General features: G+C 38.9%; 1 protein-coding gene across 3 annotated transcripts in view; it reads left to right on the top strand.

The window, feature by feature from the left end:
• The window catches only part of CBLB (Cbl proto-oncogene B), a 125565-nt gene extending 117753 nt beyond the window's left edge, over window positions 1-7812 (top strand). For all 3 annotated transcript variants that reach the window (XM_021400552.1, XM_021400545.1, XM_021400561.1), the window contains one exon: window positions 4112-7812. In XM_021400552.1, the coding sequence (XP_021256227.1) occupies window positions 4112-4374 (263 nt within the window). In that variant the 3' untranslated portion in view covers window positions 4375-7812. The remainder of the gene's footprint in view (window positions 1-4111) is intronic.

Raw genomic sequence — 27300 nt, 5'->3', positions numbered from 1 at the left:
TTAGTTGTGTGTATGGAGAGGGGGGAGGATTATCCCACCTGCGTCATTTTATAGTGTGGAGAGGTACCACAAAGGGAAAAAAGAGAAGTGATTATCTGAACTATTAAACAGTATTCATTTTCCAGATGGATTGAATTGTACATGGAAACTACTTTCTAATGCATTAAGAAATGGAAGGGCTTACTTTCAGTTTTAATGATGGTGGAACAATTTTTAATTTTCCTAAATTACTGCAAGATCTTTGCTAGTTAAGTTCTTGGAGCTTTTTGATGTCACTCAATAAATACTGTTATATCTATATATTTTTCCCACAGCCCTCTTCTGAAACATCTAAATGTATTGACCTTTGCTATAAATATCACTCTAAATCAGTATGACGTACAGCAAGATATTCTATTTAATTTCAATTAAATGAAAGCTATGTGATAGATTATGTCATACTCTTAATTGGAAGGTTGTTTTTACGGTGACAGTACTTCCACAGAGTGGAACTGATGAACTTCAAGATGTACTGATTCATCTTACGCTATGATATAGAAAATATAATGTAGGGATTGTAACTCTGCTTAGAACTTTAGGTTTTATATTTATTCTGATCTAATCAGTTCACTTAGGAAGTTCTTCATTTCAGCCCTTTTGTATGGTGGTTCTTTGAACTAGCTGGAAAGGAAATGTAGTTCATTCTGAAATCTAATTATAATTTAGCCACTGGCTCCCTAGTGTAGCACTGGGAGTCCTTTGACTTATGTGCTTCATTTTGACTGTAAGTTTGCTGTCCTGATGTTTAACTGACTCGTTAACATGTAGTGACAATTTCATTCTAATTGAGCTATATATTTAGATTTAGCATGGAACACTATAAATAGTTCTCAGCTATGCACCTAACTATCCCAAAGGCAAAAATTATCAAACATCTTACCTACATAATTTTAAAATTATTACAATAAAAGCAAAGTAAATGAGATTGCTTTTCTTTTTGATTGATATTTTACCTAAGCACAGCCAGTTATGTGTAGGAAAGGCAGAAGAAAATTAGACCTCTAGTATACATGACTTTAGCTATTCCGTAAGAAATTGATTCAAATGACTAGTTAAGAATATAATGGCTAGTTGAGTATAGCATATGCCTGTTCACTCATCTGGCCTTATTAAAGCATTTGCATGCAAATTTAAATTCCTTTACAATTAAATTTAAGAGTAGGGAGGTGATTGGAGGAGTGTCACACATTATGTCATGGTGAATTTCCATGAAACCCAAGGAAAATCATTAGTTATAATAATGCAAAATAAGAAGATCGTACCTAACAGCTTGATGAAACAGTATATGCAGTTACTCCTTTCTCACTTTTTTCCTGTTCTGCCCGTTCCTTAGCATAGATGTCTCCTTGGTGTGCTTTGTTCCTGTGCACACTATGCCATAGCTTCATGGAGGGCCTTGGCCTTGTGCAACAAGCCCTTGGCACCCATCAACTTCTCTGTTTGCCTGTTTCTCTGGTGCTTCTCCATCTGTTGGTGAAGGACCATGGAACATACTGGAAAAGCAGCAAGGGTCATTTCACAGCAGAGAGGAACGGAGACAGCTGGCATCATTACAAATATTCTCCTCCCACGGTATCACAGAGCCTTCACGCCTTGCAACTTTTTCCATGGTTTTTAGACATTGAATTAATGAGTCTGTCTCTGCCTTTATACTAGTCAGTTTCTTAAGGGTTAAATCTAGTGCTAATTACAGAAATGTAGGGGGGAGACTTCTTCCTGTGGAAACTGTTAATTGAATTATACAATTAGGAAATCTGTTTGAATTTTTAGTTAGACATCCATGGTGGCTGAAACATCAAAGGACGGGAGGTTGGAAAGGGGAGTCCTGCTTAAATACCTCTATCTCAGCGTCCAGATGGACATGCAGCTTAGGCTTAGTATCTGTAAGCTCAGGATCCAATGTGATACCCAGCTTCAGCTCAAATTTTATATGGATGTGAAGATACTGAAATAAATGTTTCTCATAATGGAAATTTAGAGAAGAGCTGAAGTATCTGTGCTATAGAGGAATGTCATTAGAGTGTGAATAAAATGCATACGTTGCAAATTTGCTGGCAGAATTAAAAATGACCTTTCAAAATGGTCCAATCACTTAAAAAAGTTTCTTAGGAAGCATCAGCAAAGTGAAGTCTTTATATGAGAAATAATTTCAGTTTCAAGCTTGTATTAGGCTGGTTAGAACAAAAATTACCTCCTTTAGTGCATGCATGTGCACAGAGAAGGATCTGATTTATGTATAAGGAGCCCAGAGGTAAATGTTTCCAAAAAAATTTTATCCTAAATAAGTTCATGACAAAATGTTCTGTGTATCAGAACAGCTTAATATGTCTGTGGAGGGAAGCAAATTATTTTTAATATGATATATTGTTATTTTAAATATGAAGAATATTCTGTTAGTCTTGCATTTTCTAAAATAGGTGAAATTAGATATTTAAACTTGTTCCTGATTTCGTCTAGTTTTTAGTTATTAACTACATTTCCTGAGCTGTAATTAACTTCTCAATCCGGTGTGTTTCATTGATCTCCCACACATTCATTGCAGGTTTAGATCTGTCTTGTGGTGTGTTTATTAGAATGATTGGTGTTTACATAATGCTTCACATCTTCAAAGATGATTCAGAGATAAAACTTCCTAACAATTATAAGTAGTCCGTACTGCCTGTAGGTTGTCATAACTGCGTGCACAGAAAATAGGCAATTCGATTGGAACAAAATTAACTTCAACCTTTTTATTTTAATTCTTAATCAAACTACTCTCATCCATTTCTTACATAAGCAGCATCACCTTGCTAACAGTACTATTTGCTTATCTTCTTTGACTTAAGAAATTTAGTTAAATTTCTGGGAACGCTCTCATCAAAACGCATGGAAACTGAATTGAGAGAAATAATACACTTTGGAGAGATGTGCAATAAACTGAACTATTTTCATCCATCTGAAATACTTAATGCATCCTGCTGAATTACAGTTCTCTCTATCAAGTGTTACGATAAGTAGCATATTGTAACAGTAATACTAGAAATACCAAATTCTTTCATCAGTAAAAAGGAAAAAAAAGTCGCTGGAGCACTTAATGCTGCAAAATGCCATTACTGTCAGTCTAAGTAAACAGGAAGTGTCACAGTCAGAAATTCCTCTAATTTGTCTATCAAATGATGGAACATTTCAAAACCCTTTTTGAAGGATTAAAGACTTTTTTTTAAAATACTTTGCTCTTGAAAGTCTTCTCTGAACTTTGCCTGCTAGTATTTGAGCTTCTTTTTGTGGAATCACTGAGGATAAAGAGGTTTCAGTAAAGCACCAAGTTTACTTGAGCACGAAGCTCTGACTCTCAGAAGATTAGGAAGTTTGAATATTAGCTCTTTTCATCAGTACATCATGATCCTTAGTGCCAACGTTAACTGTGAAGTTAACCTTTCTAAAGAAGAGAAAGAAAAGGGAGATATTTTCAAAGGAGGACTGATGAAGAAGGATCGTGTTCTGTTCTTGCCACTGAAATTAACTGAACGAAACTTTTTTTTCTTTTGGAAATCTAGTTGTTTGTACTTTTGCAAACTGGTATGCATGAAATGACCTGCAGTTGACTGAACAGGACCTGCAAGATATAAGTGAAGGCTTTTTCTCCTTCATGTGCGTTTGGCTGGATTCCTCTCAGTGCAACTTAGCAACCTGAATAAAATAGTGATCACTATATTTTTTAATTTTTAAACAGACTAAAAAAAGTTCATGAACTGTAGGTTAGAGCAGATAGCCTTTAAAACTGTGGCTGGCTATTTTCACCATCTTCACTGTTTTGTCATACTTTCTTTTTCTTCTAGCTTTGGATAATTTAGATTGCAACTTGCACATTCTTACCCTATTATTGAAATAGTACTTCAGTATTTCCATTGTAGATGTTCCTGAGGATTTTAGCTTCTATCGAAATTTTAAAATGAGATATATCAGTGAATTAAAGTGTCTCTTACTTTTGTTTAGAATTTCTCTTTGCAAAGTGCTTCATGAGGGTTGACCTACCTATAATACAGTTTCTAATCCACTTTATAATGATTTCTATCTCCTTTATTTGAAACAGATGGTTCACAAGCACCAGCCAGGCCCCCTAAACCACTTCCTCGGAGGACTGCACCAGAAATACACCACAGGAAAGCTTTCAATTCTGACAGTTCCATGGAAAATGTGGATGCAAAAATTGCAAAACTCATGGGAGAAGGCTATTCCTTTGAAGAAGTCAAGAGGGCACTTGAAATTGCCCAGAATAATGTTGACGTGGCTCGTAGCATTTTAAGAGAGTTTGTCTGTTTTCCTCCACCAGTCTCCCCACGTCTCAATCTATAGCAGTGTGAAGATTTTCTTGGAGCATGTGAATTCTACATATACATATGTGGATTGGGGAATGAGAGAAAGAAGAGAAGAGAATATTTTTTCTTTCATCTTTAGCAGGAGGCTGTCTGTTTCCAGCCGTGCTCTTGGCTGCTCTGATCAAGACTTATAAATATGCTGAGGCTTGTGTATTTTTGCTAGCCATACTTTTTTAAATCAGGGTTGAACTGACAAAATAATTTAAAGAAGTTTACTTCCCTAGAACTTTTAATCTGTGAAATGCTTTTTCTTGTTTACAAGTTGATAAGTTACAGTTTTCTAGTTGATGCCTGTACTATGTTCCCGTTTGTGTCCCCTTGTACTTTTGGTCAGTTCTGCTGTAGCATTCCCAACAGTTTCCACGCTGACCACCCCATCAACTAAATCATCACTTTCCAGAAATTCTGTGTTTGCTTTTTTTTTTCTCTTACAAGATGCTTTAATTGTTTTTGCATTTCAGCTCAGCAAATGCAAAAGTATGTGGCCTTCACTACTGATTATTTTTTCTTATGAGATTCCTTTGCTTTTGAGAGAGGAAATATCTGAATGTAAAATATGTTATGTCTATGAACTGCCTTTTTAAAGGTATTTTGACAGCAATGTTGGACAGGTTTCTGTTTAACATTAATTCCGTGACCTGTAATCCTCAAGGTCTTTTATCCACAGCTCCTACAGTTAAGAACAAAAAAAGTCCCAATCAACAGAAAAAAAAAAAAACACTTCTTGCAGTGATACTGAGTTCTGACATGTAAAAGTTCTTCAGAAAATTGTTTGATTGCAAACGTTCAAAAAACCCCAAACGCACATGACAGTACCGCATTTTGATTACACACTAATTACACCTGTTGTCTATGACCTTTGTATACTGAGGCATGCCAGATTAGAAGGAATCATTTTGATTGAATCACATTAATGGCATTCAGGTAAATTCCAGTACTAGCTTCTGCAAAATTAATTTTGGAGTGATTATCCTGTGGCTCACTGTGGCTTGGAATTAGTTTGTATTGACTTGGAAACTTTCAATTCTCGATGCACCGTTATTTCCTAATGCTACTGTAGCAGTATGTTTTGCAAAGTTCTTTAGTAACCTCCTCCATACACTTTATTACTCTAAAGTGTGTGTCTAATGCTCAAATTTATTCATTCACTTTCTGGCTACTTAGCTGGAATTGTTTCTTTGCTTTCGATGGCTAGTGATACTACAGGCTTTGTGTTATTTTTAAGCCCCGGTTGATGCAAGCTAAATTAAAAATTTTTCTAAAATTAGAAAAGACAGAGAAAATGACAACTCTGTTCCTAGTACACCAAAGTTTAGAGTCCAAATATTTCCAGTAGAAAATCGCTGCTTTCCTGTTTTTGCAGGAAAATTGGAAGTCTTTTTGTCTATTACAGTAGAAAAGATAAAACTGTGTGGTAGTTAAAGTATTTTCCACGTTTTGAGATGTGACCAGTATATGAAAATTTTCACATTGTGCTGAGCTGCATTTGAGTCATATATTTATTGTTTCCTTTCAGCTGTCAGTTTTCTCCTTCACTCATAGCAAGTGATGGAAGTTGTCCCACTTACAGGATCAGATCTCAGCAGCCAATGCATTTGTATTTAAAAAATTTAAATACAGAAAATGTCTGTATTGCAGGATCCAAAATAACTGGGAAAACCCAGAAGAAATTGCTGTGATACCTCAAAGTCCTTCATTTCGTCAAGGAACTTATTCTTAAAACTTACTAAATAAATTATTTTGCAGCATCACGAAGCATAGTATATCTATTGCTAATATGCTTTGTTTCGGTGATAAAAGATGATTAAGGGAATTGGAGTGCAGGAAAAAGTTAAGAGTCTTTTCTGTATTAAGTAAATAATTCTTGAATTTAGGTTACAGAAAAGGTGTGTTTACAACTTCTTTTAAATGTTCATTGATTGCCTGCAGCTTATGGAAAGTTTTGGTTGAAGCTATCTTCTGTGCTTTCCATTCAAGTAATTCTCTCCCCTCTGTTTTGGGGGAAAGTTTTATGCTATCTTGAGCCCTGTTGTTCATTTGTTTTCTTTACAGCATCACTCTAACATTTTTGCTAAGTATAAATTTGAAATGATGCGTGTCATTAAAAAAAAAAAGTTAACCCACAAACCAGTACTTTTTTTTTTTTTAACTGAAGTTACTTGTGCAGTTCCAGCATAACTGCCAGATTGGCAATGATGACAGTGAACAAAAGGAAGCTTTAAAAGGATGCGAGGAGAGTCTACAGATTGTAAAGTAGAGCTCTCTATTTGTCTCATTTTGTACAGCATCTTAGTACAAATGACACCCTTTTGTTTCAGCTAGAGCCTGGAATTGCTGCCTGATAAATTAAGGTTTTAAAATCTTTTTTTACTTTCTGTTTGTGACCAGCAGTGACTTTTTCCTTTCTTTTTTTTTTTTTTTTTTTTGGTACATATTAAAAAAGCTCAATGAGCAACATTCACAGTGGTGACTTAAAAAAAGATTTCCTTTAATCTTTGAATGCGTGTGCCATTAACGCTTCTGAATTGTTGAATTTGAATACTCTTTCAAACCTGCTTTGGTTACTAATCTGAAGTCAAACAGTGAAATTGTTTTGCTAGAGTGTTGATGTTTACTCTGCACAAATTAATAGGCTTAAATAATCTGGCTACAGTATAATTCTCTAAACATTTTTACCTTTTAAAGACTTAAGGGTTCAAGTCTGGCAGTGTTATGCACGCATATAGCTTTAAGCAACACTGACTAGTGAGACTGCTTGAATGAACAAAGTTGGTTAAATTTAGAAATGTCTGCTATAATGATTAAGGCTACAGGAATATTTCCTCCAAATGAATGTCATTGAAGGCTTTAGACCACCATTCTGATGTCTGTAGGCCTCACCTTTTATCTCCTTGTGAAATTACTGCATTTCAAGCAAATTAGCTGAATTAATGCTCAGTATCTGAAGAGTACATCTGGCACAGATTTTTTTCAAAATGTGAATTTAGGAAGTTTTGTACCATGATCATTTCTTCTGTTTTATTTGTCATGTTTTCAGCTTGAAGCTTTACTTTGCACTGATCACTCTGACCTGAAAGCATTTAAAGTTGTGTCTTAAAGCTTGACAAATTTTGAAGCAGATGAATAGTGTATTCTAAGCAGATTCATTTACTGCCTGCTGACCTGGAATTTAGTGTATATAGGATTGATTTCTTGAAAAAGGACTTTGTTAGTTTCCATTTTGAAGGTTTTTCTTCCAAATAACTATTTTATCTGAAAATGCCTTTTATAAACTTGTCTAACATGTGGCAAACTTAGTGATGTGTTCAATTAATTTATATTTTATTCTACATTCTTTTTTAATTTTGGTTACTATGTAAGCTCAAGTTCTTTATCTGTTCTTGTAAGGTATTTTATAAAATTAATGTTAACAGAATGTTGGGTTGCTCCGTGATTTTTCAAGACTGTGTCTTTCTATTGTTGAATATTAATGCTTTTCATATGCTGGTTTAGAAACATAGATGACTCTGTGTTAGGGGTCTTACAAGCCATTGGCTTGTAAGCCATAAAAAAGAGGCCTCACTCTAAAACAAGGTATATCATTGCATTTAGACGTTTGCTTTGCATCCTTCCCTTCACTTATAAATTCCAGTTGTAAAAATTGGCTACAACTTCAGAATGTGTGTGCAGTAGTTCTAAACCAGAAAGATTATCATAGAATGGCTTAGGTTGAAAGGGACCTTAAAGATCACTGAGCTCAAAGCCTCTGCTGTGGGCAGGGCTGCCCCCCACCAGCTCAGGCTGCCCAAGGGCCCATCCAGCCTGGCCTTGAGCACCTCCATGGATGGAACATCCACAGCTTCTCTGGGAAGCCTGTGCCAGGGCCTCACTGCCCTCTGAGTAAAGAATTCCTTCCTAACATCTAACCTAAATTTCCCCTCTTTTAGTCTAAAGACATTCCCCCTTGTCCTATCACCGTTAGACTGTGTAAAAAGTCACTCCCACTTCTGCTTAATAATCATCAAAATGATGAACATGTAGTCTAAGTGTACACGATTTTTTTGGTGATGAAAATTACAACAGACTTGCACTGAAGTTGCTTTAGCATCCTGTGCACTTGCATTCTGAACTACTACATTCTTAATGTAAAAAGTATTTCAGGATTGTAAGACTTTTTTTTCCTGTTAGTGTATTCCAGCCTTCTGAAAAAGTTTAGAATATCTAACCCCATTCTACTATACGTGATAATATGGCTGTTACTATTTAAAGCCCAACACTGTTCCTGCAGGTAGGATTAGACCTTCAATTATGAGATTTTCATGCTACTTTCTTCTATCCATGTTAAATTCTTGTCCATTATATGGATCACTAGATGTATTGCTGAGTAGGGAAGGTAACTGTTTTGCGTTGTCGTCCTTAGTCCCATAGCTGCCTACTTTTTCATATCTCCTCTTCTGATTTGAAAGTTGCCTACCCTTCATTGTATCATGTTTTAGCAGCTGGGTGCCCTACTAGTCACAGAGTCATAGGGGTTGGAAGGGACCTCTGGAGATCAAGTCCACTCCCCATGCTAAAGCAAGTTCCCTGGAGTAGATTAAATAGAAAAGTGTCCAGAGAAGGAGATTCCACAACCCCTCTGGGCAGCCTGTTCCAGTGCTCTGTCACCCTCAAAGTAAGGAAATTTTTCCTCATGTTTATATGGAACTTCCTGAGTTCCAGTTTATGCCCGTTGTTCCTTGTTCTGCTGCTGGGCACTGTTGAAAAGAACCTGGCCCATCTCCTTGACATGGACATGTTGGAGCATGTCCGGAAGAGGGCCACAAAAATTATCCAAGAGATTGAACACCTCCCTTATGAAGACAGAGATTGCTGGAGCTGTTCAGCTTGGAGAAGAGAAGGCTCCAGAGAGATCTGTTGTAGTAGGACAAGGGGAAATTGTTTCAATCTAAAACAAGGGAGATTTAGATTGGATATAAGAAAAAAGTTTTTTACAATAAAGTGTAGCAAAGCATTGGAACAGGTTGCCCAGAGAGGTGGAGGAGATCCTGCCCTGGAGACACTGAAGGTTGGAATGGATTGGGTTCTGAGCAACCTGATCTTAGCTGTAGGTGTCCCTGTTCACTGTGGGGGAGTTGGTCTAGATGACCTTTAAAAGGTTCCTTCCAACTCATGTTGGAAGGGCTCTAATGTTTCAAGAAATTGTGTTTGATAAACCCAGTCATTTAATTCTGGACAAGCTATCTGCCTCAACTTATCAGTTACTACAAGTCTTCATCAGCAACATTATGAATTTTGATTTTAAAACACTATGTGTTACTTTGGTAACAAAATATATGCCTAACAGCAATAATGTTTGTTTGAAAAGAAGTTGGCTTTATCTGACATGGTAGCTAGAAAGATTGGAAAGAAGCAGATAACTACATAGAAGATAATTCTGCCCTAACAGTCCAAGTACCTCCGTCCTGATGGCGTATGAGATCTAGTTGTTTTGAACCCCCGGAGTGTCTAGTACAAATGCAGGAGTGCCTGGGAAGATTAATCCAGTGTTTGGTTCCTGTGTCCTTCTCCCTGAAGTTCTATGAAAGACATTATTTTAGAATCGGATGGCAGGGTCTTAGCAGCAGAGGGAAATATGAAGTAACACCGCTCAGCATGTTTTCTGATGTGAGCAAAACAGCCAAAAACTTCATAAGGATTTAAGTGGAAGTACTTAAAGTTCACCAACTTGCTTTTTGAAAGGTATATATACACATATATATGCACCTGCTAATTTTGTGAAGCTTGGGTCAAATTCAGCCCTGCCTTCCCCCCTACACACACACAAAAAGTGTCACTTGTTTACCTCCTCATCTGCTCCCTCTAAGGCTTCTTTTATTCTTCTTCCACCCCAATTCTGTTTACAATTACACTGAACAACGCAGCATCCATCTTTGTTTATGACCCTTTGTAGTTGCCCATCTCAACTTGTGACCACACGTGAATTTTCATACATCCATATTTTCTTCTTGTAAGTATTCTGCTAATCTTGTCTGTCTCAGTCATTACACATATTTCTTTGTGCTATACCTGAACTGGCCCCTTTGAACATAGTCATCCAAAATCATTTCAAATTTCTATGAGAAAGACTGTTTTCTCTTTTATCATTGTCAGAATTTTTTCCTGCATCCTTCTTAGCCTGGAAATATGCTCTTATATTTCATGATGAATTTAGGTTGTAAGTTTGTCAGGGAAGGAGATGAAATACGCTGCTTATTTCAGCAGATCCCTATTATGTTTCTGAGATGTGCAAAGAAACCAATAAAGGCATCCTCTCCTGTTAATGGTCCCTGTGTTTGAGATGACTTGTGTCCCAAAATGAAAGTTGAGAAGTTTATACCACATGAGGTTTATAGCGTTTAATGGTTATAATAACAATTGCATTTGGTTACTTCTAGAGTTGAATGAGGTACAAGTTGAAAGGGAAAAATGGGTAAATAATATAAAACATGTCAGTGAATTTGGGAAGTCACTTTCAGATTAAGGTAGCTAATTACCGTGACTGGCTGGGATAAAAGACTTTGATGTCAAATGATTGAATGAAATGATAATCACAAAGCTTGACAATTCTCCCACAGAAAAGACAAAAATGCAACATCTGGATGATTCTATCAGTTCCCTCCCAAGAGACCTTTATACTTCATTTGTCAGGTCACCTTGCCTGTAGGTTGATTGTGATGATGATATGTTTGTAGCATTTTAGGCGAAGCAATGTTTGTGACATGACTGCAGATAGAGGGTTCCTGTTTTTACATGCTGCTGCTGCCTGAGGGATATTTATTACAGAGTTTTCAAAATGTAACAGAAATCGGAATGTTTGCATTAGGTCTCGTACAAAAGTAGACTACTCACCCTGAAGAGATACCACAGAGACAAGGCAAACTGCAGAGTGTGAGCAGAGTTAAGAACACAGGAGCTGAGCAAGCAAGTAGGTGGTGAAGGTGTTGTGGTTAGAACCGTGTGTTATTTGGGGAGGTAGCAGTAACTGTGGCATGGAAGGAGGAGTGGAAGAGATGGGGAGAAAGTGTGGAATGAATTAGGTGAGAGGACAGGTCGAATTTTGGATCAAACAGAAAAAAAAGTGGTATCTTATTAAAATGATTCAGTGCATCCAAGTGTGAGTGGAGGAGGGAATTTCTGAGTTGTAGAGTGTGCGCAAAGTGCACTCAGTCACTGTTTTTGGGGCACAATTGTAGTCACATGGAAATGGCATTATGTGCCTGCACGTATCATTTCTAAGTGACCTGCACCTTGCTTCACTCCCTTATTAACCTGTGTGTTTACTCTTACACCCCACTCACTGTGATCTTTGATACCACTCTGAAATTCTGTGTGACAAACTGTTCAGTCAGCACTCAGGGCATCATGTCTTGCTGGTGGTTCAGCATGATGTTTTGTAGGCCCTCCCAGGCTCTCTGTTTTGAGGTTTAGTTCTAGCAAGAAGACTGAGTAATAAACAAAGCTGGCTTGGAATTAAACAGATTTGTCTTCAGACATTGGCACCCTTTCCTTTGATGTATTGGTGTTGCTAACTAAACAGTCTCAGATTATTAGGAGAGGCAGAATCTTAATTGAATCTGTGCTTTGTTTCTATGATGTGAGATACTAACCAACCAGGACACTGCTGCAGGCTGTCAGTCAACCTTCAAACTGACTTTTGGTTTCCATTTTAACCATATCCCATAGCAATTTCTAAGGACATTAAATGAAATTAAATTTGTCTGTGGCTTCATTCTTAAAGATGTGGGTACGCTTTTGACTTCTTACGGTCACGTAACTTGCTGCATTCACGTGTGGTGCCATGAAAATGATGCAGTGTGGAAGCTGTGAAATTCATCCTATCCTGAGATCCGTGTCATTCCCATGCTTAGTTAGAGGTTAATGTAATTTGCCTTGTGAAAAACACGAGTCTCCTGTGATGGGTGCACAGAACAAAGGTTATTTTTCTGCAATTCCTTGGAAGTGATAAGTACAGCAGTCTGGACTAACACCTAATACACAGAGGTTTCTGTTGATGTAGAAACTAGTTTAGCAATGTGGATTGATTTTCTTGGTTGGTTGAACTGAAATTTGTTTTTTAATGGTCTGCTCTTATGGGACCTTGTATTATTTGCACTGTATCATCATTGTATTTGAGCTTTCTTCATTACTGTAATAACCATGCCTCTTGACAGTGCCTGGTCCTCTCCCTTTCAAGACTAAGGTCTGTCAAGATAGCTATATGAAGTGTGTAAAGGGAGACTGGTGGGCTGATCTGTTAGTAGCATGCGTTTGTGGGATAAAAGGGATTTCTGGAGAAGCATTGATTTTTTTTATTTTATTATATTTGAGAATGGGTCTTAATGTGAAATGGCTTTTATCAATATTTTTTTCAGTTTTGGGAATCTATTGCATATGCCTTTAAAGGAAGGAAGATGCTCATACTGTTTTTTCCTCTCTTCCTTATTTTTCAGTGTGTATATTGAACAATGGCTTTAAGGGAGCTACACCTCTAGCCTTTCTTTATTCTCCTTCGTTAGTCAACAACTAAGAAAAAATCTGCTGTTTATATAGTTGCTGAAATAATGCCAACTTCCAGATGCTTGTTCAGCAGTTACAGTGTTTAACAAGACATTGTTGTCTATCTATGGTGGAAAGACAGTGGCAACAGGGTAAAAACTTTCATCAAAGGAAATTGGAGAAGGAGGGATATTACAGAGGTACCTACAAGGGAAGAAATTGAAGACAGGTGAAGTAAATACTCTTAAGAAAAAAAAGAAAGAAAATCTTTGTTCTGTGAGCGTTCTTTCACCAGAATTAAACAGTAAATGTAAATAATATAATTAGCTAAAACACAAATGCGAGATAGTGAGGCTTAATAATAATATTTAAGGCTGCTTTCAATTAACAGCAAGTCTCCAACAGAAGGAATGGGCCTCTTATATATTCTCAATATTATAACAAAAGTATGTTTCCTTAACATCTTCTAAGATGAGAAAATATCCATAAAATTGAGTTTGATATTGAGGAAGGCCTACTGCTGTTCACCAAATCTTGCAAATGGATGAATAAGTAAAGAAAACCTAATTTGTCTTTCAGCAGTTTTGTATCAGAGCGTACTTCGGAGAACATGTTAAAACTAGGAAGTGTTCAGACCTTGCTGCAGCAGAGGATCTCCCCTTAAGTCTTTGGAAGGCTTGAAATATATATATTTATATATATTTATGTATTTATATATATATATTTATATATATATAAAAGTTACAGAGTGCATTTATATTGGGACTGAAACTGTGTGTTACAGGAATATGAATTTAAGCCTTGCCCACTCATAATTCCCACAATATTAAAGGTGATACTTTCTACTGCATTGAGTACCAGTTGCCTGCACTCCAGTTACACTTTCATTTTTCTTCCATGCAGAACTTGCAACAGACTGTTCTTTGAAATGAAAGTTAAAGTTTCTTTCTCAGTACTGAAATTTGGGTTTCACTTGTCAATACGGTGTTAGAAAGCATTTTCCAACTACAGAGTGGTCGTACTGTGTTTCTGGTTTATACTCATCATTGGCATTAATTCATACAGCTAGCAGACATGCTGAAAACATTTCACAAACAAAATGCAGTTGTTTGGGGGCCACTGAGATACCTCAATTTCAGGTGTTCCAGTTTCAAAAGTGATTTCCTGATCATCCAGCATGTTTTAGGATGCCTCATTTGGAGCATTTAAAATTATCTATGTGCCTAAAATCAGTAGCTGCTTTTACTATCATATTTTAAAAGCATTTAACGCAGAGAACTACTGTAATGGTGCCTTCAGCAGACGTTCCAGTGTGTAGAAGGCAGAAGGGGTGAGAGAAAGGCTGGAGATGCTCTCTTTTTAGTTCTCTATCTGTCTATAGTTTTTAATCTCTCTAAACTGTAGAAGACAGACAATTTTCTGTGATACTAGTAAAGCTTGTGTGAGTTTTATCGTTCAAGAAATACACAATTTATGTGTATTTCAGTTTTAATGCACAAATGTATATAGATACTGCAGAAAACTGTGAGCCAGACCAGTGGGCTAGTTTACAAATGTACAAAGGAAAACTCTTCTTCTGCATTTATGTGAGAAACTTGTGAATAAATTGGGTGTATCTCCTTTTACATATCCAGTGAATGAAATGTAGAGAGAGGGAGGTTCCAGGGGAAAAACAAACAAACAAACAAAAAAAACCAGCCCATAGGTTCAGAAATGCTTGCTTGATCTCTGGTCTACATGTCAGCTTATTTGAAACTCCAATGACAGTCAGGTTTTTTTGGACTAGAGAATAAGAAATAAGGAGAAAGTCCTTATGATTTTGGCATGTGTTTGCATTCCGTGTTTGCACCAGTGAATCAGGTCTTACTCAAACAAAGGAATTAATTTTACAAAGCCATAACCTGACAGGGCAGGACTGAGTTTAGAGAGAAATTCTCTCTAAGAGAAGCATAGTTGTAGTCTAACTGCATGATGACTGAAATTTAAATACACATCGTAAGTGTAACTCTTTTATTTATACCTATAAAAGTGGAGGTTGGCTTTGTACATGATGCTGGAGAAGGCCTACTGAAGCCACAAAGCACCTCTTTTTGTTCAGTCTAGAGAAGAAGAAATTTGACCTTCCTACATTAGCATTGTGATCAAAGGGGTGTCTGGCTAGGAACGATGAAAAAGAGCATTAAAGATTCAGTTTGTCCAAGCTTTCTCATTGGTAGTTTTGGATCGCTTTGATTGACAAAATTTGATGAAAGGAGGTAAATATGTATATATTTATATATATATATATATATATATCTTGTTGGATAAAGGTGTTAAATTGAAGCTGGAGGAAAGGAAAAATAAAATGTCACTATGTGTCCAGTGTAGGCAAATATTACTTCATATAAGCTACTAGGGAATAGCCTGTGTTAAAAGGAAGAGCTCGATTCAGTGTCTGACCTTCTGTTCAGATTTAAGCTAAATATCTTTGTCTTATTGCTTCTATCCACCAATATTACAGAAAAAAAGAACAGTGCTCTAATTGTAGTATTTATCCCCATGGCCTGACATGTGATTTTCATTTTTGTTACTGTATGAATTGTGTAATTTTGTTGTGCATCTGTTCTTCTATGTGTTGGTGCCAGTTTGGTCATGTAGTGTGAAACTTCACATAGGGCATAGAAGGGTGGAAAGTTTCATGTAAAAGGAGACTCCAGCAAATCTGCAGTGTGGTTAAGGGAGCTCAGTTTTCTTAAACATACCTTGTTAAAGCACGTAGGATTCCAGCTCTTGCTGTAAGTTTCTCTTTCTCAAGCTTCTGTCAAAGCACATCAGTGAAGGCATAACTGTCCCTCACTTCTATTGATTTAACAATCAGATCGGTAGAATTCAGTTACGCGTGCCAAAGACCTCATGACTGGAAATGAAAGGCAATTAGAAGGTGATGATCTGGGCTAAAGCCATTAGAAGGAATTTATGCTCTAATTATTCTATGCACTTGTTTCGATTATTTTTTTTCCTACTATACTGGAACAAATTTTTACTTCTTGTTACACTCTTACCTTGCCTCAGAGAAATTTCTACTGCCTCAGAATCAGGACATCTTTTTTCTTTTCCTAGAAAACTTGCAGCTCCATGAGCAAGAAACTGTCAGGATGCTGACACTTCAAAGCGGTATTTTTAGTCAGTTGTTTTTTTTTGGAGGGGTTACAGAAAACACAAAAACGAAAAATATGTTGCTAGTATTCCTGCTGTTTTACTGATTGAGGACAAATGCTCAAATTGTTACAGTGGTGAGACAAGCCCCCATCGAACTAGGTACTGCACAAATGGAGACTACAGAGTAAAAGGCCAGGTCATCCACCGATCATTTTATCTCTGGTGTAAGGTAGAGACATGTATTAATATCCTACTGTAGGATAAAACAGGAATAAGACAAGACCAAAGTTGAGAAAAAAAATATGAAGGCTGGAACAAGCAAATTAATAGCTCTGTGGGAGCTGTTTTCTGTATATCAGCAACTGTGAAAAGATATTCTGGGAATCTCAATATTTTGAGGTATATTTGCAGATATTTGTGGAATGCAACTAGATTTATTTTGCAGGCACCTGAAATGTGGCAGTGGGAAACTTCTTCTTAGGATCTTCAGTTTCTCTTCATTCTCAGTACCAGCACGTGCGTATTTTTGAATTAAACTCTTACATTCGTCTCCTGCTGCTCCCTCAATTTTTTCCTTCTCATGCCTCATGTGTTTTTCTTTGTTCACCTTACGCATTCTGTAAACTTCCCTCATCCCTTCCTTTGCTCTTTAGGAAACTGTTCCTGTGTTGTTAAGACTCTCTTCTGCACATTTTGAAATCTTGCATTCCCTTGCTTGAAGCACCACAGCTGATGAGACTTCATGCCAATTTCTTCAAGATCCTGGCGTGTCACACTGTGATCTTCCTCCTCCGCTGCAGTTTCCATTGTCTAGGAAAGTTCAGCTGCAGGGATGCTTTGCTTCTTTGTTGTCCTTCTTCCTTGCACAGCAAGTGGTTGTCTTGTCTTTAGAAGCTGTTCTCTACCTGTTCCTCTGTTGTTTCTGCCAGCAAAGGAAGCTGAAGTACCTGGGTCCCTTTAGTGGCCTGGCAAGCTGTGTAATATTGCTCTAAGTGCAGTCATTTCTTGTCTGGATGATCAAATATCTATACAGTATTGAGAAGCTTAAGCTTTTAAACACGTCAGTGGTTCATATCTTTTTTAGTGTTTGGTGGCTGGATTCATACTTGTCTGTATGCATCGATAGTGCTGTCATCTCTTCGGTGTTCTTGATGCTGAATGGTAGCTCTATTGGCAAAATGTCTTGATCTCGGGTTGTGAACATGTGGGATGTCGCAGATTAGGTTAAATATACTGTTAGGGGAGTCTTAGGAAGAAGGCATGCTGTGGTTTTTGGTGAGATGTGAGCAGAGGAATTGCTGCTGGGAGTGTGTTGGCTGTACAACTGCGATGGATCAGGCAACTTCTGTTCTGTGATGACCCCAAATGAAGGGTGCTGAGTGGGGCATTTCCAATATGACTTCTTCTGCCATGCTTCCCTGTTATGTGAAGGGAAGCTAGGAAACTGAGGGAACAGTTGCTAAGTGGGCAAGAGTTCCCATATTATTCTGTGAATCAGACCCTGTGCTTACCCAACTCTTCCTTCACATTAATCTGAGTTCCAGGAAAATGGGTAGTGGGGCACTGAGCTGTGGCCTCTCTGGGAGCAGGTTTAAGCTGGTGATCTTAGCCCATTTCTGTTAAAAGGGATTTTTATTGAGGTCTTTTTAATGAGAATGCAGACATCAGCACATTCTGGGGCTTGCAATAAAGCGGGACAGCCAAAAAGGCTAAGGTGCCCGCTGTTTTCTTGGAAGTGGTCAGAGAACGCAAATGACAGAAACTCATCTGCTTGACTTAGTGATTTTCTCCACAGTGACCATGTTAACAAGTAGGTTGAGTTCCAGCAGGAGCCCACTGTACTATTCATATGAAAAACAGCTCAGTGTAAGAGCTTGGAGGTAGCAATTGTGCAGAGAAATGATAAAGGACTAATTTTTTAGACTGGATAAGCAAATACAGGTGTTTTTTTTTTTTTTTCTCCTGTATTTTTTTCATCAGTTCTTGGCAAAACTTATGCTGTATTTCACTACAAAACTTATCTGAATGCTTTGAAATGATACACCTTTTAACAGCTTGGTCGTTGCTCAACATGGGAGGATTCCAGCTGGTTACTGTTATTTGAAAATTCTGTTTAATTGTATGCCACCTCTTTCCTGGGACATCTGCACTATTTGAATTCATTTTTTAAAACAATCTCATGCGTTGTTTGGCTGCCGGGGGTTGGTGTTATGGCCCTGCCATGGAAATTTGCTTTGAATGTGCTCTGATGGAAGATTGACTTTGCAGCTGCTTTGGTTTCTGTCTGCTGCAGAAGGTGCTGTATGCACCCTGATTGCTGTTACTCCTGACAACACAATGTTTGCTTTATCTGCAGCCTCAGTAATTGGGATCTTTCCTTCAGTCCCCATCAAGCAAGAATGTGGACACAATGCTCCTTCTTTTGTCTAATTACCTGTGCCAATCACACGCTTAAGGAAAATGAGTCACATTACTGCCCAAATGTGTGGTCACAAGACCAAAAACTTATTGGAAAGCAATGTTCAATTAAAGCATGATCGAAGATGGAAAGGAGGGAGAATTGCAGCAGCACAGGTAATAAAGGGTAACGTTATGGCAAATATATAAAGCTGATGGGAAAGATTTATAGGCCATTTAGACACTTTGAAGTAAATGTAATGACATGCCAAAAAAAGGGCTTTTGGTTAAAGACTGATTCTTTTTCCTTCGCTTTTTATCAGGAAAAAAGAAAACTAGCTGGGGGGAACCTTTCTAGGATGGAGATCAGTCAGAAGATGCAGAAGTAGGAGGCAGAGGAAGGGGGAAAGTAAAGCAGAAGAGTCTTCCTGCTTGTTGTTTCTGCCAATAAAAGAAGACTCCTCCAAAAAAAAGGAGTCCAGAAACTGATTCCTGGGTATACACTGCACTTTCCAGATTTGGACTACCTAGCTCGGTTAGACTCAGTACCAGTACAGGATCTGAGTGCTCGCTGCACCCAGATGGTCTCTCACTTCAGTAGTGGTTTCATTCTACTCATTCAGCTTTCTCTCTGTGAAGACCCTTCTGTCAGCATTCAGAATTAATTGGATGCATGGATAGCATGCTAGTTTCCCCCACTCAACTTCCAAGCTGTTTGATGAAAAGTCTTACCAAAGCCTACATACTGCAATACAAGGGGCTTCTGTCCTTCTCTGAAGGAACTTTGTGCTGAGTTGAACACACCTGCACAGACAAGGCATTGTGTATGCACAGCCCGGCATAAAACTTTTCTGAAAAATCCTGCTCCCTGCACATTCAGTCCATCCTGTGTGTGTGTGTGTATGTGCAGGAGGACACATCCTCCTGAGTGTAGAGGATTTACTCCATGTGTGTGTATATATATATATATATAACCCTGAAATAAAACATGTGAAGAGCCAGCCCTGTGTTTCAGGAAAACATAGCAGCTGTTCTTCAAATGTATAGCAAACATAAGACAAGTGGGACTTCCTGCAGGATCGTTTGCATGCACAAGCCATCTGCTCCATTCCTGCACCATGGTAGGTGGCAGAGGGGAGAGAGGCTGTGCGGCCTTGAGAGAGTACATGGCTATGGAAGAAGAGGCTTGGAGCAGTGCTGCTGGGTAAATTTAAGTTATCCCACATTTTAACCTGAGATACCATAGGCTTGACTTCCAGCGTTGCCAAGCACTTCTCTCTCCTTTTGCCTTGAGTCTGAGCTGCAGCAACACATTCCCATTTGTAATAGAGTCTCAAATTATAGAAAACGTTTGATTTCTCATAAATGGTGGCCCCACGTTTCAGTGGACGTATTGTGAGTGTGATGAGCCTAAATCAAGGAGTGTGGATTAAGCTGCCTCTCTAATTTTCCAGCTCACTATTCGAGGGTGTTTGTCAATCTAAAACTCATTTACAGCCTTCACAGTATTGTCTTTTATTAAAATTCCTTTGAAATTCTTATCCATTATCTTGGCATTCTGCAGAGGGTATGATTATGCCCCAAAGTATGGTTGAACAGGTTCCCTTATATGAATGACAACTTCTAACCCTCTTCTGTAAGTAATGGTTCAATTTCTGCGTCGTCTTTTTTTTTTTTCTCCTTTCCATTTGATATCTCGGGACACATTCCTACCGATCTGAATCTAAATGAGGCAGACAGCTAACTTTGATTTGCTTCTGTTCCTTCCCATCTACACAAAATAGCTTGCATTAATCACATTAATAAAAAATGGCATTAAAATTACCAAGTTTTAAAAAGGCACATGACAGTGATATTACCCACCAAGTTGCAAGTCATTGTGCATGCATATTAATTACAAGTTGTCTTAGATTTCAGCAAAAGCTCAAAGGAATGACATTTTTCCCTGTGTGTTGTTTTTAATTTTGGGAAGCTCTCTTGTAATGCAAGATGTATCCTGTTCTAATGCGGTTCTCTAATCACAGCATGCTTTAATTCTGATTGGTGACCCCTGAATGCTTCAAATCTACTCAGATTCACAGTAATTAGAATGATTTTCTAATCCTTTTTTTCCTGAGCTGTCCATGGTGACGTCCATCTATCATCAGACGGATTTGTTTCCTCATTCAAAATCAAGTAATTTGAATTGGATGCTTATCTTTGTCGCTGTCTGGTGGAGGGACCGTTATCATTTATTTCACTCTCATCACTGCTCCCTCTTTTTGAGGGATTGTGCTCTGAAGAAGCACACACTTTTCAGAAATGTTTGAATCTCTCCCTCCCTCAGTCTCCAAGCAGGAGCATTGACTCAGTGCGAGTGTTCAGAGTCACCACATCCATCCTGGATGCCAGCCAGTGGAAATGGAGAGCATAAGGTAGAATTCTACTGGCATTTTTTTCCTCTGTTCTGCATTTCCCTCTCCTTTTTCTTTTTAATCTAATGCTTCTCTGCATATACAAATGTAGCACATGTTTTCAGTGTGGAATATTTTTGGAAAGTGGCTGTATAAAACAAGATAATGTTGAAGAAGTTCATCACCTCCAGGTAACCTGTCATTTTTGTCCTGCCTCTGTCATTCCTCATCTGTCCTTGGCGGAGCAGCATGTCATTTCTCAGTAGTGCTTCACTATCTTATCAGTGTTTGCTTGCACTCTTTCCCTGTCCCGTTGTTTTCTTTCACCACTTTGCATGTTAGGTCTGTTCTTTCAGGTCAGGAGCAGGGAGCTGGAGGAGTGGCTGGAATCCAGCACACGGCTTTGTCTGGCATGTGTTGGATGGAGCTCCATCAGCCAGCAGGCTGAGAACAAGGAGCGCAGCCTGCAAAGCCACACTCTGGCCTTGTCTCTAGCATGACATTTGTCAGGCTTTGCTCACTTGCAGTTAGTTTCACCCATTATTTGAGAGGTGATGAAACCGCATCCCAGCCAAACACAAGGTGGGAAGTCTGTGCCACCATTCGCCAGTGCCTAGATTTCTGTGGTGAGCCTGGGAGGTTCCTAACTTGAAAAACTGAAAAGAGATAATTTCTTCCTGAGCAGGTTAATAATCAGATCATATTAACAAGTAAAATTTGATTAGGCTTCTGATTAGGGAGGAGTAAGCCAGGAGTTTGAAGCTTGTTGTGTCAACAGAACAGATTAGCTTCAGTATGATATTCTGCTTTCATTAAGAAACTGGTAATAAAATTATAGCATCTGAATTCCTCATGAGGTTCTGAACATGATACAGTGCTTTCAGATGATGGCTAAATGTTACAGGATAGCACACTGGGACTTAGTCAACAACCAGGTAAAAGTGTGTCAAATCATTTAATTGCAATAAAAATAGTAACGAGGGGCCATGCATGTGTAATCTCTGACTTTAATAAATGATTTCGCAGGTCAGCATTTGGAAAAACCTGCTGGGTTGCTGTTGCTTGGCTGCGTGGAGGGCCCTGAGCTCACTGTTGTACAAGGCTTTATTTGCTGAATAAAGCAATCAAAAAGTGGCCATGCACTCACAGATTGCAGCCCTGTTGAGTGCTGAAAAAGTTCAAAGCTGTTCTGACAGTTGAACCTTTTCATCAGAAAGTGTTAAGGAATGGGTTAATTAAGTGCAATAAGTAACTGCCAATAAGTAACTGCCAATTCAGTATTATCTAACATGGTAATGGAGTTTGGGTTTTGACAGAGAGCAGATTTTAGAAGAGAAGGAGAAAATAATTCTTGTACATCTTGTCGTGGAGCCGAGTACTCTCAGCAGGTTAAGCAATGGACAGCAGAACTCCATGCACCAACCTGTTGTCGTTTTGCCTTGCATTCATTCAAAGCAGTATCACACAAATTCAGTGTATCAGCTGGAAAGCTGTTAAAAACATATTGTAAATGCCTAACATATTTAGGAACATAAGTAATGCTTAGATTACTTTTTTCATCAGAATAGGGTCTGGTGCCAGCGTGATGAATCATAGTCTGCTCAGCATCAGCAAGGGGGAAAAAAAACCATTAATGCTGCCTTGCTCTGCAGGCACCAGGAATGTAGTGAGAAGAAATGATCTCTGGTATGAGTGGAGATAGACTGCGAATTCCAACCACAAACTTCCACCTGCTGTCGAGAGTGATTATGGATCAGAAGAATTGCTTGATCTCTGTGGCTAGTAAGTTAACTACCTGCAGTCAAAACCCTGTTTATGTTAAAACTATGATGTTTTGCTCCATACATAAAGCTTTCCCCTGGTTAAAATATGTCCCCCATGGGACAGTTCCCCTCTCCAAGCATGCTTACTCACATGAGATGTGTGAGAGGGTGAGAGCAGTACCCTCCTCCGAGCAGTCAGTTCTGCTCATGGTAGTTACCCTCAGGCATGGGTACAAATGGTTTTGGACATTCTCTACACAGTGCTTTGCTTTACTGCTAAGGAATATAGAACATAGTTATTGATACTCTATCTGCTTCTTTTAGGGATATGGGAATCAACATTTCCACTTCCTCTTTGAATTGCAGCTTTTTGGGTTTAGCTTGTTTAGATTTAGATTGATGTGGTTTCTATGCTATATTATGCTACTGTGTTAGAGCTGGACGACTCCCATCTGTCTGTTTGAAAAAATGATTTGTTTGGCTTGCACCTGTGGGCACTCAGATTCCTTTGAGTTACCCTTTGTGAGCAAGATGTGCTCCTGGAATATTAGGTCTCTTATTCTAAGGGCTCTGCAGGAAACCCCAAGACTCTCCAAAGAACATGTCAAGGGCAGCACTTTGCAATCCACCAGCTGAGTGAAAACAGGATGGTGTATGAGAGTGGAAACAGTCATATGCATGCTCTTCATGCAGTGTGTAGAAAAGTGCTTGTATTTATCTAGAACACAGTAGTAGTTATCAAGGCTGAAGCAGTGTTTCGTCTTAGAGGACATGTAAACTCACACCATGGTGTGAACTATTTGCAAACAGTGGAGAAGAAGTAATGGGAGCAAGTTATGTATGTGGAAGAAGACTGAGCATAGAAAAAGAGGCATAAGGAGAGCAAAAAGATGTGGTCAGAAACAGAACGAAAGGAAAATATGATAAAAAGTCAGATAAAGAACAAAGGTGGGCACCTGGGTCTTGGTAATCCCCACTACCAATACAGTCTGGGGAATGTAAGGATGGAACACAGCCTTTCTGGAAAGGACCTGGGGGTACTGGTGGATGGCAAGCTGGACATGAGCCAGCAGTGTGCCCTCACAGCCCAGAAAGCCAACTGTATCCTGGGCTGCATCCAAAGAAACATGGCCAGCAGGGTGAGGCAGGTGATCCTGCACCTCTGCTCTGTGCTGATGAGGCCTCACCTGGAGTACTGTGTCCAGATGTGGAGTCCTCAGTACAGGAGAGATATGGACCTGCTGGAGTGTCCAGAGGAGGGCCACAAAAATGATCCAAGGGATGGAACACCTCCCTTGTGAGGACAGTTTGAGAGAGCTGGGGCTGTTCAGCCTGGAGAAGACAAGGCTCCGGGGAGACCTGATAGCAGCCTTTCAGTATCTATAGGGGAGCTACAGGAAAGGAGGGGACAGACTCTTTAGCAGGGTCTGTTGTGATAGAACACGGGTAGATGGTTTCAAACTAAAAGAGGGAAGATTTAGATTAGATTAGACAAAAGGAGGAAGTTTTTTACAATAACAGTGGTGGTGAGGCACTGGAACAGGTTGCCCCAAGATGCAGTGGATGTCCCATCCTTCGAGACATTCAAGGTGAGGCTGGACGGGGCTTTGAGCAACCTGATTTAGTTGTGGATATCCCTGTTCATTGCAGGGAGTTGGACTAGATGGCCTTACAGGGTCTCTTCCATCTCAAACGATTTGATGATTTTATCTTGAGTTATGTCTCAAGCTGTAATCTAGATGGGGAGAGTCGTACCCTGAGATAACAAACAAGCAGTAATTTTTTCTGAAATGGGACACTGTATGGCTGTTCCCCTGCAGAATCTGCAGCAGTAAGGGAAGGTCTGATTCCCCCTCCACTTAGGCTGTCTTCTGTAGTAGTCTACAATCTTTTGAATCCCTGCTTAAAGGTGATGTATTTAATTTAAAGCTTTGTTAGATCTCAGTTGTAGCTCACCCATTTTTACACAATCAAAACTGTTTTGATCTCTCTTAAATCCTGGTAAATTTTTTTGATTCAGTTTTGTTTCAGGTTATAGCATCTGTTTGGTTTCCTTTGCAAATTTTTATGGGGATCATTATAATCATCTTTCCAAATCTGTCTGAATGCTTTATAGCTGCCATTGCATGCAGTGCATTTTTTTTTTGTCTGGATAACCTTTTTTCCCCTGTGAAATTTTGCTTTAGCTTCTTTTTCAGAAAACTCATGTTTCTGATCTAACTTCCTTTGTATCTTTCCTAATGATTGTTGGTCAGCATTAATGCATTCTGAGTAACTTCATTATTTGTTCCATCTTGGTTCCTTGGTTTCTGACACTTCCTCTCTGACCACCTCTGTCCTGCTGCGTTGGCTTTTGAATTAGCTGGAATGTAGTGGTGGATGAGCATCAGTAATATAGAATGGGTGAGCTGGTGTGACATTTTCACACCAAAATTCCCTCCAGGATGGTGGAAACAAAGATGATGTTTTCCCAAATAGAAATTCTGTTGCTTTTGCTGTTCATTGTAGCTTTGTTCCCTGTTTTTTTGTCATGTCTCTTCCATATGCCCTGCCAGCAAGAAATGCTATGCCTTGTGTTCCAGGCAGATTAACAAGAGATGGTAAATAATGCATTTTTATGCTGGATTACTTATCATACTCCTGTCGTCTTGTGTCAAGATCCAGTTGGGTGAAAGAACCAAATGCATTAAAATATCATTTGTGAAAGGTTTATTAGTTAATAATACCTCTAAATGTATTTGAGTACTTTCCACATGTAAATTTATGTAAATGTACTTTGCAGTGAAAGACAAATTATTATAAAAAAGGCAGTCTTATGTAGTGTGAGGAAGCTGAACTGTTTGTGTTTGGTCACAGTCCTGGATCTGAACAGGTTCCAACCTTTTCCGCAGATCACAAGGCAGCTTTTTTCTCTTGGTCCGTCTCTGGACTCTGAGTTGAATTTTGCTGAATTGAAAAATGTAGATGTTTAACATATTCTCTCAGTACCTGGTGCTGTGAGGAGGCTGGGCTGTGCTTCAGCAAGGGCTGCTCCAGCTGCTTCTGCTTCTTCAGCTCTCAGACCTCCCCAGCCATTCAGGAAGCAAATATATCCTATTTTACTTAACCCCAGCTGCCTGCACACTTTCCGTAATGGTTAAAGTTACATTTCAGTGTCTAAATCTCTGTCCTGCTGCAACTGGAACTAGATGAATGTTTTGTTACTTTTACCTCTGCCCAGTGCTAAGGATTGTTCCCTCTAGAGCTTCATGAAGAGATCCAGTGGCTTCCTGTGTTGGAGATCAAGGGCCACTGAGGCCAGCAGCTTTATAAGAGATGCCAGTCTGTCATGGGGATAGCTAATAGCATCTTTCAGCTAGTGTAAATGTAGGAAAGCAACGTAATGAAGAGAGAGCAAATGTTTGAATAAACACTCCAGAGAGAGCGAGCAGCAGAAACAGCATATGAGTGGAACACTGCACTTAAGGTATATCACCAGAGGCCATGATCACAGCAACATTATCATCTCTCTCTCTCTCTTTTTTTTTTTTTACATTTCTTGAAAGATCTTGCACGTTCAATGAGTTATACTCTTAATTCTGTGTAATTTCACTCTTCCTTTTTCTCCCTCACCCCTTTTTTGAAGGACCAGATGACTATTTCTCAGGGTAGCAACAGTGCAGGAGGAGGTGGTCCATGAATATTACTCTTCTGAAGAGCTTCTCACTACTGAGAATCCAAACTTCTTGCCCTTACCTGACATAAATCTCAGTGAAAAAATCTACTTTCCCACTATTGTGGTTGGGTGATATATATTTTGAATTATGAAAACGTGGGACCTGGCACTCAGCAGAAGACACACAGCAAAACTGTGCTGCAAAATGATTTCCTTCCACATACAGCAACTTGGGGTTAGAAAGGCACTGCACGTATAATTGGAATTGTCTTATTCCACCCACTGGTAATCTCAGTAACTCCAATTTTATCATCACATAAAGCCTGTCCAGTCTGATTCACCCATCCTGCTTCTTTCACTTTGGTCACTTGCGTTTGTCTCTGTTTACTTTCTTACACTCAAGGAAATGAGTGTGATATTTCTTTGTTTGCATTAATAAAAGCAGAGAGAGCTTCTATATCAACAACGTTGAAATTGAATTTGTGGAAATATTTTATCTATATGAGGTTTTATTCAATTCTTTAATTCATTTCATTTCCTGAATTTAGATTCAATTACACTCTTCCTTTCAAATGCACTCTGTTGGCAGTGCTGGGCTCTCCCATCTTCTGACAGCTGCAAATGGTAATGAAATCTTGGAGCTGGTGCGTAGATATGATCGAACAATTGCAACGCCATCTGAATGTGTGTGTTTTTCTTGCTAGCTCTGGAGAACTCAAATTGCCATCAGCGATGTACCTGTGCAGTGGTAACTCCCCTGCTCTGGTGAGAATCCTGAGAGGGAAAAAGGATTGGGGTGGATGGGGCAGGTTGGAGGTGATGGAGGCATTGCGCCTCTTCTGGATTTGCAGTTCCCCTGTTTTAATGTGGGCTGTATTACACAGAGTGTTTTTCTGAGTGAGGTTGGGCTGAAAGAAAAAGTAGAAAAGGTGAGAAAGTAAATGGGTGGAAATGACTTTAAATAAACTGGATCTGTTCTTAAGGCAGTAAGATGTTACCGTTCCCTTCAGATCCCTCTCAAGTACAGGGCCGAGCAGTCTGCA

The sequence above is a fragment of the Numida meleagris genome, chromosome 1 (assembly GCF_002078875.1).
Source record: "Numida meleagris isolate 19003 breed g44 Domestic line chromosome 1, NumMel1.0, whole genome shotgun sequence".
NCBI lineage: Eukaryota > Metazoa > Chordata > Aves > Galliformes > Numididae > Numida > Numida meleagris.
The sequence above is the reverse complement of the archived record's forward strand: the minus strand, read 5'-3'. Positions and strand labels throughout refer to the sequence as shown.